We start from the raw sequence: 14,444 nt of genomic DNA on the forward strand, positions 1-14,444 counted from the left end.
AAAAATCGCGGAATTTAGAGATAACACTATCAATAGTGTCCAAGAAATGTGTAAGTACGTCATTCATAATGATGTGCTGGCCGAAATCTTAGCGAAGTATCCAAAATTTGCTTACTGTAAGTAATGCATGCACAAGACTGTAAAGCTGCCGCCCAGTTGGGTGGGTGTGCAGCAAGACTAGTAACTGTGCGACTCATCATAGATGTAAAGTGCTTTGTATAGTGACTGTTGTGAGCCTCTTGTTGAATCACTTGTGACACAAAAGATAATTGATGTGTGTATTTGTGTGGTAATTAAATATGTATGTGTATGCATATGTATATGTACATGTATGCATGTGTATGTGTACATGTATATATAACATTAATAGTTTTGTAACTAGCGTCAAAAGATTGTTATTTGCTTAGCTAAACGAACTTAGCTAAACGAAACATGGTTGAAAGAGGATACTACTCAACTCTTTAACATGCCTAACTACTCAGCAATTCACAACTGTCGTCAACTTCAGAGAGGTGGTGGCACTGCTCTTTACTACCACCAAGAACTAACATGCTTAAAAGAAATTAGAACTAGAGACTGCTATGGGGAGTATATCTTCGCTAGCTTCAGAGTCAAGGGTGCCGAGTCTGTCCTGTCTGTGGGTGCAGTCTATAGAATTCCCAACACTGATGTGTCTGAATTCAACTCAAACCTTAGAAATCTAATACTTGATAACAGACTGAACAAAAACCACCTAATTATCGCAGGGGACTTTAATATTGACCTCTGCGAGCCAGAACACCCTACTGCTGTTAGCTTCCTCAACTGTATGAATTCCTGCTTCCTCATACCCTTAATCACTAGACCTACTAGAATCACTGATAGCACTGCCACGACTCTAGATCACATCTGGACCAACATAACCTCTCCGCTTACTTCAGGTATAATCACCGATAGCACTACAGACCACTACCCCACATTTCTCTTAACTAACATTAGCACACCACCTCTAGAAACAAGGGAGTTAAGCTTTAGGCTGCACAATGAAACTGCTATAAACAATTTTATAACTGCTGCTGATAATGTCAACTGGGAGTCCGAGTTAGGTAACATAGGGGACATCAACCTAGCAGTGCAATCTTTTCTACAAACAACTCTTAGCCTTTATAACACCCACTGTCCTAGGCTTACAAAACAAGTCACAAGCAAAAGGCTTAACAATCCTTGGCTTACAAAGGGAATACTGAAATCCATTAACAAAAAACACGACCTTGAGAAGAAGTATAGGTTAGGAATTGTCTCCAAAGAATTCTCAAAGAATTACTCATTATTGCTATCTAAGATAATTAGACGAGCCAAAACTAAATACTACGAAGATAAATTTACTCAAATAAAGAGCAACATTAAACAAACTTGGAGCACAATTTCACAAATATTGGGATCAAAGAAATCTTTAAATAACAAACCGACTCTCCTGTCTAATAACGATGGTCAGCTTTCAGCCTCTGATTCTGCTATTGAGTTCAATAGGTTCTTCTCTTCCATTGGTTCATCCCTTGCAAATGATATTCCATCTTCCAGTACTGACATTAAGGACTATCTTACAGGTAACTATCCACAGTCTCTGTACCTAAAGCCTATTAACTCCACTGACGTCAATGAGATAATCCTTTCCCTTAAAACCAAGTCTGGTGCCCTTGAGGAGATACCAACTTTAATTTACAAAAAAGCCTCCAGATCTTTAGCCCCTGCTATTGCTTTGCTCTTCAACAAGTCACTTGAACTCCAAACCTTTCCAGATATTCTAAAAAAAGCGAGAGTAACGCCTGTCCACAAATGTGGTGACCCCACAGATGTTAACAACTACAGACCTATATCAATCCTGCCAAACTTGTCAAAAATTTTTGAAAAACTTATATATAAGCAGCTTTACTCATATCTAGCCAAACTCAATATACTTAGCCCTTGCCAATATGGCTTCAGACCCAAAAAAAAGCACTAACGATGCACTTATTAGTATGCTTAACTCGATTCATACAGCTCTTGATAAAAAGGAGTTCCCTGTTGGGTTATTTGTGGACCTGCGTAAAGCTTTTGATACTGTCAACCACCATAACCTTCTTCTTAAATTACATCATTATGGAGTCAGAGGACACTCCCTACATTACCTCGAGTCCTACCTTACTGACAGGCTCCAATATGTTTCTGTGAATAATACAATTTCTCCCACCCTACCCATCAACATTGGTGTTCCTCAGGGCAGCATACTTGGCCCTCTCCTCTTTCTCATCTACATTAATGACCTTCCAAATGCCTCCCAACACCTCAAACCAATTCTATTTGCTGACGACACAACCTTCATTTACTCCAGTCCTGACCCTCTTGCTCTAAATGCCACAGTAAATACTGAGCTAAATAAAGTCCATCTTTGGCTAACTGCCAACAAACTCACCCTTAACATTGACAAAACTTTCTATATTCTGTTTGGCAATAAATCCTCTAGTCATATAAATCTCAAAATAAACAATACCCAAATTTGTAACAAATTAGATGGCAAATTCCTTGGCATTCTCATTGACCACAAGCTGAATTTCCAGGGACACATTCTAAATATATCAAAAAAAGTTTCAAAAACTGTGGGCATTCTTTCTAAGATCAGATATTATGTACCACGCCCTGCCCTGGTGACTCTCTATTACTCCCTTATCTATCCTTATCTCAACTATGGTATTTGTGCTTGGGGTTCTACTACCCAAAATCACTTACGTCCTCTAATTACCCAACACAAAGCTGCTATTAGAACAATATCCAACTCTGGCCCCAGACATCACTCGGTACCCCTACTCAAATCTCTGAATATGTTAGATATTAAGTCACTGCACATTCTCTCATGTGTATTATACATATATAAAACGCTAAACTATAATGCCAATCCTGATCTTAAAAGCTTCATAGAAGGTTGTAACAGAACCCATGAGCACCACACCAGAAATAAATACAGTTTTGATATTCCTAGAGTACGTCTTAATCAAACTAGAAATGCTCTGCAAATCAAGGGGCCCAGAATGTGGAATGACCTTCCCAACCATGTTAAAGACTGTACCTCTCTCAACCAGTTTAAGATAAAAACTAAACACTACCTAATAAATTCCCTGTAATCTACCTCACTCGTCTATTGTCAACCCATGTCTGTTATTTTTTTTTTTTTTTAATCAACACTGTTTGTCAACCTATTGTATTTGTGCTGCTTTTTCAGTCATGTTCCCCCTTTTTTTATCTTTATTTGTATTTGTTCTCAACACTTTTTATTCTTTATGCTCAATTAGTATTAAGTTCTAGTTATTAATGTTTTTCTTGCCCGAAACGCATTGCGTAATAGTGGCTTTAGGCATTGTATGTACTAGCTCTATCTATATATCATTCCATTAATGTAACATCACTTGTATGTATATACCTTACCTGAATAAACATCTGAAACTAGAGGGTTCAGTTCCTGAACCGATTATGTGCCTCTGTAATCCTTTACACCACCGCCCACGGGATGGGTATGGGGTGCATAATAAAGAAAGAAATTACATAGAATAGGGTAGCAGCACATTGCTGTGTATACCTAATTTTGTTAATTTTTTTTTTTATTTTTGCTAGAAATTTCCAACTTAAAATTTTCTATTACATTAAGGAACGAAACGCAATGCGTGTTAGTGACTTTACAAGAATGTAAAAACATCACTGCTATGTACTCTCATAAACCAAATTTATCTTCTTGTATATAAATAAATAAATAAATAAATAATAAGTAAATAAATAGATAAATAAATACAAATGGGGAAGATCTTTGACAATCTGCCTGCTTCCTGTCCTTGTCGAGGCCACTAGTGTTAGTGGCTCTTAGGTAAATTCTGGTAAATTATTACTTTAAAAACAGTATCAGTCACTAAACAAAATATAGAGTTACCTGTGTTAAAAATTCGCTACTTATATTCGTTCAGGTCGCTACTTTCAGCAGTTCTGATCTGGCAACGCTGCGCCGCCCTCAGTCAACAACAACACCGACAGGTAGAGTAGATACGGTACACAAGTGGGATACATGTTGAGGGCAAGCACAATCTTGGTATTTTCTGGGAAGTTCTCTCGGCCAGGGACAGTAAGCCTCCTCTTGTTTTAATATTTCATGGATTAACTATTTGAAGAATATTAATAATGTGACATCGGATATAAATCCATTCACTTAATTACTACAAGTATTTACCTGAGGGCATCCATATCTCTAGTGGCCTCGATAGTGACAAGAAGCCGGTTGCTTGTCAAAGGTTTCCCTGATGATTTGAACCTTGTCAAAGGTTCCTGATGATTTTGAACATAAGTAATGCCTTGGCATTTACAGCTTTGGCGGGTAGGCAGTTCTATTCGGTCCGTAGAATAACCCAAAGCTACTACATGCTACCTAAAGCCTCCTGGCATTATTTAAGTAATAACGAAATATGGTGTATATACTCACTATAATGTTGGTACTGAATGCAGAACATGATCAAATGTATTTTTATTCAGAAATAATATAATTTTATAATGAAATTAGAAGTAAATATGTGGCAGTTCAATTTCAAGTATGTTTATTGAGACAAGAAAATACATCCCAAAGGGATGTGAGAAGCTTAGGCTATTTCTACCTGCTCCCCCTTATGGCAGGTGATGCCATAGGAAGTCATGGTCCAAGTGACAATGTTGTAGAGTGACTTATCCACGATATATTGTCGCCTGGAGAGTGTTTGCTTGTATATCAGCCTCCTGTATACAGTTATCACACTTCTTTGCTCAAATTGTATTATTTAACAAATTTAGTTGGTGATACTGTACTTATTAGAATGCGTATTTATAATAAAATCTAGCATAAATAGCCACACAACATATATATAATTATTTATTTAAAAATATTCTCAAACTAATATTATATAAATAAATTATAAATAAACTAATATTCTCAAACCTATATTGTTTGCTGACGATACTACCCTTATCTATTCAGACCTCAACCCACATACACTAAATAATGTTGTGAATAATGAATTAAAAAAAGTCCACTTATGGATGTCAACGAACAAACTAACATTAAACATCGAAAAGACTTACTACATCTTATTTGGAAGCAAATCATCAAATGCAATTCAGCTACAGATAGACAACATTAACATCAGTAATAAAAATGATGGCAAGTTTCTTGGCCTATTCCTAGACAAGAAACTCAACTTCAGCACCCACATTCAACACATAACTAAGAAAGTCTCTAAGACAGTTGGTATACTCTCCAAAATCAGATATTATGTTCCTAACTCTGCTCTCCTCTCACTATATTATGCACTAATCCACCCCTATCTTAATTATGGTATCTGTGCATGGGGGTCTACCACTGCAAACCACCTTAAGCCCATCATCACCCAGCAAAAATCTGCTATCAGAATAATATCAAATTCTGCTTTCAGACAACACACAGCCCCCTTGTTTAACTCCCTAAACATGCTAAACATAATCTCACTCCACAAATTCTCTTGTGTCAACTACATTTACAAAACCCTGTTCTTAAATGCAAATCCTTGTCTGAAACTCTTCTTGGACAGATGTAATAGGACCCATTATCACCACACCAGAAATAAATATCTCTTTGATATCCCCAGAGTTAATCTTAATCTGTGTAAACACTCTATGCAAATAAAGGGACCCAGTTTATGGAACTCACTCCCTACTGAATTGAAAAGCTGTCCAACTTTTACATCATTCAAAATCAATACTAAAAAGTACCTAATTTCATCTTCATAGTTTTTCACTTTTTGCCTTAAAATTGCACTGTATCAATTGCTACCCAATCTCCCAACCTTTATGTTCCCAATTTGTACATCTTTACCATTGTGATCATTCTGTTTTCTTATATGTGCTGCCAATCTGTTGTATGGTGTTTATAAATCTTGTTTATCTGTATCTTTTGCTACCCAGTCTCCCAATCTTTATGTACCCAATCTGAACATCTTTACCATTGTGATCGTTGCTGTCTTATATGTGCTGTCAATCTGCTGTATGGTGTCTATTAACCTTGTTTAAATTACTAATCAAGCTGTCAATGTAATCAATCAGAGCTTTAATATAACAATATGCTTTAATATACCTACTTATCTCTCTCATCTCATTTTTCTCTTGTAATGCATCTTTATCATTTATCAATTCTGATTGAAATTAGCTACTTAAAATTATCTGCTATATTAAGGACCTGCCCGAAACGCTGTGCGTACTAGTGGCTTTACAAGAATGTATATACTGTACTATCCAATGTATTCTCACAAACCCAATGTACCTTCTTGTATATATATAAATAAATATATATATAAATAAATAAATCATCACACAGCAAAAATCTGCTATCAGAATAATAACTAACTGCTTTCAGACAACACTCAGCTCCCTTGTTTAAATCCCTAAACTTGCTAAATATTAACTCCCTCCACACATTCTCTTGTGTCAACTACATTTACAAAACCCTGTTCTTAAATGCAAACCATGCTCTGAAACTCTCCCTGGACAGATGTAATAGGACCCATTATCACCACACCAGAAATAAATATCTCTTTAATATCCCCAGGGTCAAACTTAATCTGTGTAAACACTCTATGCAAATTAAGGGACCTAGTCTATGGAACTCACTCCCTAGTGAATTGAAAAACTGTAAAACTTTTGCCTTATTTAAAAGCAAAACCAAAAAGTACCTAATTTCATCTTAGTTTCCTACACTGAGCTTTAAATTTGCTCTGTACCTAGCGTTACCCAATCTCCTAAATTTTATGTAGTATCAAACAACCTTATCATTGTGTTCATTGCTATCTTCTTTTATGTGCTAGCCATATGCTGTATTGTGACTACCAATTTTTGTCAACTACCATTCAAGCTGTCATTGCAATCAATCTTATATTGTTTCTGCTGTATTGTGCCTACCAATTTTTGTCAACTACCATTCAAGCTGTCATTGCAATCAATCTTAGCTACCTATGTGCTTTAATATACTGTACCTACAATTTTCTCTCATTTTCTTTTTTTTATTCCATGTAACTGTTATCATATTTTTGTCTATAAATTTTGCAAGTATTTACATCCTTAAAATTTTCTTAGATTAAGGACCTGCCCGAAACGCTGCGCGTACTAGTGGCTTTACAAGACTGTAATTACCATATTATGTATCCTCACATTCACAATGTACATTCTTGTATAAGCATAAATAAATAAAAATAAATAAATAAATAAATGTGTTTGGAAGTTAAATAGACTGCATACGACAATAGTTTTGTTATATAGATACTTATCGTTATTCGTCGGTATGCATTGGCTATTTAAATTACTATGTACTTATATAAACTCTCATGTCTCCTCGCTCATGGAAACCCGAACCCTACACGCTCTCTGATATATTGCTTAATTGATATAAATTAATGAATAAAGCTTATACTTGTATATGTTACTTGAAGCTTTCTTGGCGATCTTTCTGCGACCTTTCAAAGATCAATGTTAATTTTATCTAGATACTGAAATAAACGCAAGTTTTTTACATCAGAAAGGCAGAAATATAAGCTACACTTTAAATCCTTTGTCATAAATATTACTGAAGTGAAAGTGAAAATATATGCATTTTTATAGTTGATGGCTATTTGAGGGAGTGTGAAGCCCTACACTCCAGCTAATATATTGTGTAATTAGCATATATGCTAATAACCCTTAAAAGTCTATGTGTCAGAAGAAAAGACAGATGTAGATGTTAACACTTTGGCGTGCCCCGCGCGCCACCCCTCAACTGTGCGATTTGGGTCCCGGCGTTTCACGGGAGCGCGCGTTAATTCTGAAAAGTGTATAATCAATTCAACTTTGTCACCTTAATTCTCGTCCTACGAGATTAAATTTGGTATCATTGTGTTCGCAATAGAATTCTCTACAGCACTAAATGCATATAAACTCCAAAAGCCCGGCTAATTACCCGCAGCAAACAGAGAAAGTGCGAACGAGTTACCCAGGAGCGCGCAAAAGCGATAAAATGTGTTCACTCTGGTCACCTCAATTTTCGTCCTAGGTCTTTCATTTTGGTATCAATGGGTTCGCAATAGAATTCTCTAGAGGAACATTAGGATATAAAATAAAAAACCTGGTCACGCTCCACCCGCCGACGAGTTGAAGACGGGCCACACGTTAACCGCGAGTGAGCGCCCAGATGCCTTCCAGCTACACTCCCAATTCCTGCCCACAAATGTTTAGTATTTAGTATTTTAGTATATGTAGTATTATAGTTTAGTATTTTTTGTGTAGTAGTTGTACATCACATAAGCATTGTAGATAGCCATTTGCACAAAATAGATGGTAATTTTCTTCGTCCATTTGTGAGTTTTCCTTATGAAGTGATAATATTTGATCATTTGCTCAAAGTGATCAACACCTTTCATGTTTGTATTGTAGTCACAGATTGCATTCGGCTTGTTGACAGTTACCAAACAGTCCCCCCAAAATCGGATAAAAACCTGATTTTTGGCAATTATTTTAGTGGATGACACAATGCTGCGTCATCCCCGAGATTACGGACAGTAAACGGATGATGCAATGCTGCGTCATGCCCGGACTAAAGTGTTAATGTGACTACAGTTCAAGGAATATATTCAAATTCAAAATTCAAATGTTTATTCAGGTAAAGTACATACATACAAGGGGTGATACAAATATTGATGAATTTATAGATAGAGCTAGTACATACAATGCCTAAAGCTACTATTACGCAAAGTGTTTCGGGCAGGAAAAACACTAAAGACTAAATCTTAATTTTAGATTTAGTCTTAATATAATTTAAATGACAGCATTGTAATCATTGCTGTCATCTTGTATGTGCTATCAATATGCTGTATTGTGCCTATTAATCTTTGTTGAATTATCAATCAAGCTGTCAGTGCTATCAATCAGAGCTGTCGATGTGCTTTAATATACCTATTAATCTCTCATTTTTTTTCTTACAATGTACCTGTTAACATTTTATAAATTTTGCTAGATTTTTCCTACTTAAAATTATCTGCTAGATTAAGGAACTGCCCGAACCGTTGCACGTACTGGTGGTTTACAAGAATGTAAACACCATGCTATGTATCCTCACAAACCCAATGTACCTTCTTGTATATATATATAAATAAATAAATGAAAACAAGATATGGTTAAATAAATTATACCACACCACCACCAGTGACCGGACACATGAAAACTACGTAGGCAGCAGTGTCCAGCCAGGCAGGGAACACAGACTGTATAATTCTGATAAATTATATAATTCATAATGATGCATTGATTAACATTAATGTTTTATATTAAAAAATCAGATATAAACTTCGTTTTCAAATGTTTAATGTAATAATATTTCAAGTATAAGAACCAAGATATATTTAGAATTTAACGATTTCCTATAAAGTTGCAATGATATTTTAGTGACACTTTATCATCGTTTACAAACAGAATTTAACTTATACAAGTGTAGTCACTTTAACCCCCTCAACTGCTCGGCTTCCAAAGATATGACACCCGCCCAGTGCGCAGGAAATAAATTCTCTGGAAATTTTTTTTTTTTTTTGTTTTGTTTTAAAAGTCAAAAAATCCTTCCCTGATTAAGGGTATAGTAACAGAAGGTTGAAATTGTACATACTGTACTTTGGCTGCTATGGGGTCTGTAAGTTTGCACGTGACGTTGTCATTCTCTGATGGCCCGTGGCATACGTCCCCTGGACTGGTAGGGCGCCTGGGGCAAGATGCGCGAGTTGCGGCGAATATATTTTTGTTCATTTTTTGCACACAGTTCCAAATACATTTTATTAGTTTTTCATGCCAATCCTATGTATTATGAACACGTACACTATATTATGGCAGTAGAACATCCGTACTGTTCGAAGACACTGTGTTATGTACATGACACATATGTACACATATGTTGCACATATTTCCCATGCATCATGCTAATTTATGTATATGTGCAATCTATTTACACACTATACCCTATCACATACTATATACGTTCACCATCAACACACTCAGAACTCCACGTGTGTCAGCTGCCACATCCCCTCACTCCTCCAACATCCAGTATCTCCCTCACTCCTCCAACCTCTTACTCGCCAACATTGCTTCTCCCACCATACTGTTATTGTTTTTATTACACTATTTACACATGTTATGTATACCTTTCTACATGTTTTATTCACCAGAACTATGCAAGTAAGCCGGTATTGTGTCCAAACTTTACAGTGGCCACCATACACTGCATGACAAATCACACAGCAGCCAGCAGACGATGCTACAATTACGTCACCTCCCTCACCAAAATAGTTCCTCCCAACATACTCCTGTTGCTGTTATTACACTATATACAGTACACACATTGTATATACCCATGTACAAATGTGTTCACCATAGCGAACCACTAGGCTAGTATGATCAGCAAAACAAGAGTGGCTGCCCCACACACACAGTGTGTGTGTGTAATTACCTAAGTGTAGTTACAGGATGAGAGCTATGCTCGTGGTGTCCCGTCTTCCCATCAATCTGTCATATAACGCTTTTAAACTACTGACGGTCTTGGCCTCCACCACCTTCTCACCTAACTTGTTCCAACCGTCTACCACTCTGTTTGCGAAAGTGAATTTTCTTATATTTCTTCGGCATCTGTGTTTAGCTAGTTTAAATCTATGACCTCTTGTTCTTGAAGTTCCAAGTCTCAGGAAATCTTCCCTGTCGATTTTATCAGTTCCTGTTACTATTTTGTACGTAGTGATCATATCACCTCTTTTTCTTCTGTCTTCTAGTTTTGGCATATTTAATGCCTCTAACCTCTCCTCATAGCTCTTGCCCTTCAGTTCTGGGAGCCACTTAGTAGCATGTCTTTGCACCTTTTGCAGTTTGTTGATGTGCTTCTTAAGATATGGACACCACACAACCGCTGCATATTCTAGCTTTGGCCTAACAAAAGTCGTGAGCAATTTCTTTAATATTTCGCCATCCATGTAGTTAAAAGCAATTCTGAAGTTAGAAAGCGTGGCATAGGCTCCTCGCACAATGTTCTTTATGTGGTCCTCAGGAGATAGTTTTCTATCTAGAACCACCCCTAGATCTCTTTCTTTATCAGAATTCTTTAAAGATTTCTCACATAATTTATAGGTTGTGTGGGGTCTATGTTCACCTATTCCACATTCCATAACATGGCTTTTATTCACATTAAATTCCATTTGGCAAGTGGTGCTCCATATACTTATTTTGTCCAGGTCTTCTTGAAAGGCATGACAATCATCTAAGTTTCTTATCCTTCCTTTTATCGTAGCATCATCAGCAAACATGTTCATATAATTCTGTATACCAACTGGTAGATCATATATGTAGACAATAAACATCACTGGTGCAAGAACAGAACCCTGTGGTACTCCACTTGTGACATTTCTCCAGTTCGATACATTGCCTCTGATTACTACCCTCATTTTTCTATCTTTTTCATCCATGTTAGAAGCTTACCTGTCACCCATCCAATATTTTCCAGTTTCCAGAACAACCTTTTATGTGGAACTGTATCAAAAGCCTTTTTTTGGCCTAGATAGATGCAGTCAACCCAACCATCTCTTTCCTGTAAAATATCTGTGGCTCGATCATAGAAACTGAGTAAATTCGATACACAGGGTCTTCCAGATCGAAAACCATACAGTCTTTCTGATATTATATCATTTCTCTAGAGGTGTTCTACCCATTTAGTTTTAATTAATTTTTCCAATACTTTCACTATTACACTTGTCAGTGATACAGGTCTATAATTTAGGGGGTCTTTCCTGCTGCCAGTTTTGTAGATTGGAACTATGTTAGCCTGTTTCCACACGTCTGCTACGACTGCTGTACACAGGGATGCCTGAAAGATCAGGTGAAGTGGAATGCTGAGCTCAGATGCACATTCTCTCAGAACCCATGGTGAAACTCCATCTGGGCCAACTGCTTTGTTCTTACTGAGCTCCTTTAGCATATTTTTCACTTCATCTCTGGACACCTCTATACCCTCTATGTTGTTTCTGGAATTCTTATTGTGTCTGGTTCTCTGAAGATTTAATTTTGTTCAAACACACTTTGGAACTTATCGTTTAATGCTTCACACATTTCCTTTTTATTTTCTGTGAATCTGTTTCCCATTTTCAACCTCTGGATATTATCCTTTACCTGCAATTTATTGTTTATGAATTTGTAGAATAGGCCCGGTTCTGTTTTACATTTGTCCGCTATCCCTTTTTCAAAATTTCTTTCTGCCTCTCTCCTTACTGCTGTATAGTTGTTTCTCGCATCTTTGTATCACTGGTATGTTTGGGGATTTGGCCTCTTCCTATACTGATTCCATTTTTGTGTCTTTTGGTCTCTGGCCCTCTCACAATTTCTGTTGAACTAATCCTGTTTTCTGGCCCTGCATCTCTGTTTTGGTATGAATGTTTGTGTGCCTTACTTGTATATTTTGCAAAATTTGGCATACATTTCATTTACTTCCCTGCCTAGCAACAAGTCTGTCCAATTACACTCATTAAAAAAAAATTGAAGTTCCCCACAGTGATCTCTCCTTAAATCGAGTTTATCGTCTGTTTCAATGTCCCCATTTTCTTCTAGATGATATCTTAAAGCATATTTAATGTCTAACAGGACGTGATCACTCTTTCCCAAGGGAGGAAGGTACTGGATGTCAAATATCTCTTCTTCTTTCCTGGTGAATACTAGATCCAGTACTGACGGTACATCTCCTTCCCTTATTCTTGTGGCCTGCTTTATGTGTTGATACAAGAATGTCTCCAGAATGAGGTTCACAAATATGCATGTCCAAAAGTCCTCTGTTCTTGCTTCATAGGCCTCCCAGTCTATTGCTTTAAAGTTGAAGTCCCCCCAGTATCAACAGTCATGATTTATCTTTATCTGCTTGTACAATAATCTCTCATGACCATTATGAGGCCCCTCTTGTTTGTCATCCAGTTCTTCCTTTGTCCATGTGTTGTTTGCTGGTGGGCTGTAGGCATTTAAAATTATCAGCTTATCATCCTGATTCCAGACCTGCAATGCCATTATGGCAATATCTTGAGGGTTTTCAAATATTAACTCTCTTACCTTCAGGTGTTTTTTCACCAGCACAGCCACTCCTCCTCCCTTCCTAGTTTTCCTGTCACGTCTCCAAACTGAATAGCCCTTTGAGAATATGACTTCATTTAATATATTTCCTTCAAGTTTCGTCTCTGCGAAAATATCTGGGACCCTAAACTGAATTATATCTTGCAACTCCAAAGTTTTTGACCTCACTCCATCTATATTGGTACAGAGCACCACTTGGTTTCCGAACCCCTTGGGGACGAGACCCGTCGGTTATCATGTACTGTAAGTTTGTAAGTGAGAAATGGAAAAAGTAAATTAAAAATGTAAAAAAAAAAAACTAGGGGAAAAAATCGACAGGTTCAAAACGTAAATGCGACCGTATTTTGTTTGTACTCGCCAATAATTGAAGTTCTGATCCGCTTATGTTGATGAAGCATAGTTATTTGCATGGAAAAGGTGGTGGTGGATGTTGATGGTGTTGGGTTGACTGGGTCAACATGCGATGAGTCAGGTAATTACCTAAGTGTAGTTACAGAATGAGAGCTATGCTCGTGGTGTCCCGTCTCCCCAGCACTCTTTGTCATACAGTATAATGCTTTGAAATTACTGACGGTTTTGGCCTCCACCACCTTTTCACTTAACTTGTTCCAACCGTCTACCACTCTGTTTACAAAAGTGAATTTTCGTATATTTCTCCAACAGCTTTGTTTCGTTAGTTTAAATCTATGACCTCTTGTTCTTGAAGTTCCGGGTCTTAGGAATTCTTCCCTATCAATTTTATCGATTCCTGTTACTATTTTGAACGTTGTGATCATATCGCCTCTTTTTCTTCTATCTTCTAGTTTTTGCATATTTAATGCCTCTAACCTCTCCTCGTAGCTCTTGTCCTTCAGTTCTGGGAGCCACTTAGTGGCGTGTTGTTGCACCTTTTCCAGTTTGTTGATGTACTTCTGAAGATATGGGCACCATACAACCGCTGCATATTCCAGCTTTGGTCTAATAAAAGTCGTGAACAATTTCTTTAGCATTTCACCATCCATGTATTTAAAAGCAATTCTGAGGTTAGAAAGTGTAGCATAGGCTCCTCGCACAATGTTCTTAATGTGGTCCTCAGGTGACAGTTTTCTATCTAGAACCACCCCTAGATCCCTTTCTTTGTCAGAATTCTTTAAAGATTTATCACATAATTTATAGGTTGTGTGGAGTCTATGTTCTCCAATTCCACATTCCATAACATGGCATTTATTCACATTAAATTCCATTTGCCAAGTGTTGCTCCATATACTTATTTTGTCCAGGTCTTCTTGAAGAGCATGACA

The 14,444-nt window shown here is 37.0% G+C and overlaps 1 protein-coding gene across 6 annotated transcripts in view; it reads left to right on the top strand.

Annotated features, from left to right (window-relative positions):
- Positions 1–3,956: 3,956 nt before the first annotated feature.
- Positions 3,957–14,444, top strand: part of LOC123759855 (adenosine 5'-monophosphoramidase HINT3) — a 156,381-nt gene continuing 145,893 nt past the window's right edge. For 5 of the 6 annotated variants that reach the window (XR_011225693.1, XR_011225691.1, XR_011225694.1 and 2 more), the window contains exon 1: positions 4,016–4,123. Coding sequence is in view for 2 of the 6 variants with exons in the window: in XM_069317491.1 (XP_069173592.1) it covers positions 4,067–4,123 (57 nt within the window). In the remaining 4 variants the exon portion in view is untranslated. Of the gene's footprint in view, positions 4,124–14,444 lie in introns of all 6 variants that reach the window. The other variant, XM_069317509.1, reaches the window with a different exon arrangement.

The sequence above is a fragment of the Procambarus clarkii genome, chromosome 8 (assembly GCF_040958095.1).
Source record: "Procambarus clarkii isolate CNS0578487 chromosome 8, FALCON_Pclarkii_2.0, whole genome shotgun sequence".
Lineage (NCBI taxonomy): Eukaryota > Metazoa > Arthropoda > Malacostraca > Decapoda > Cambaridae > Procambarus > Procambarus clarkii.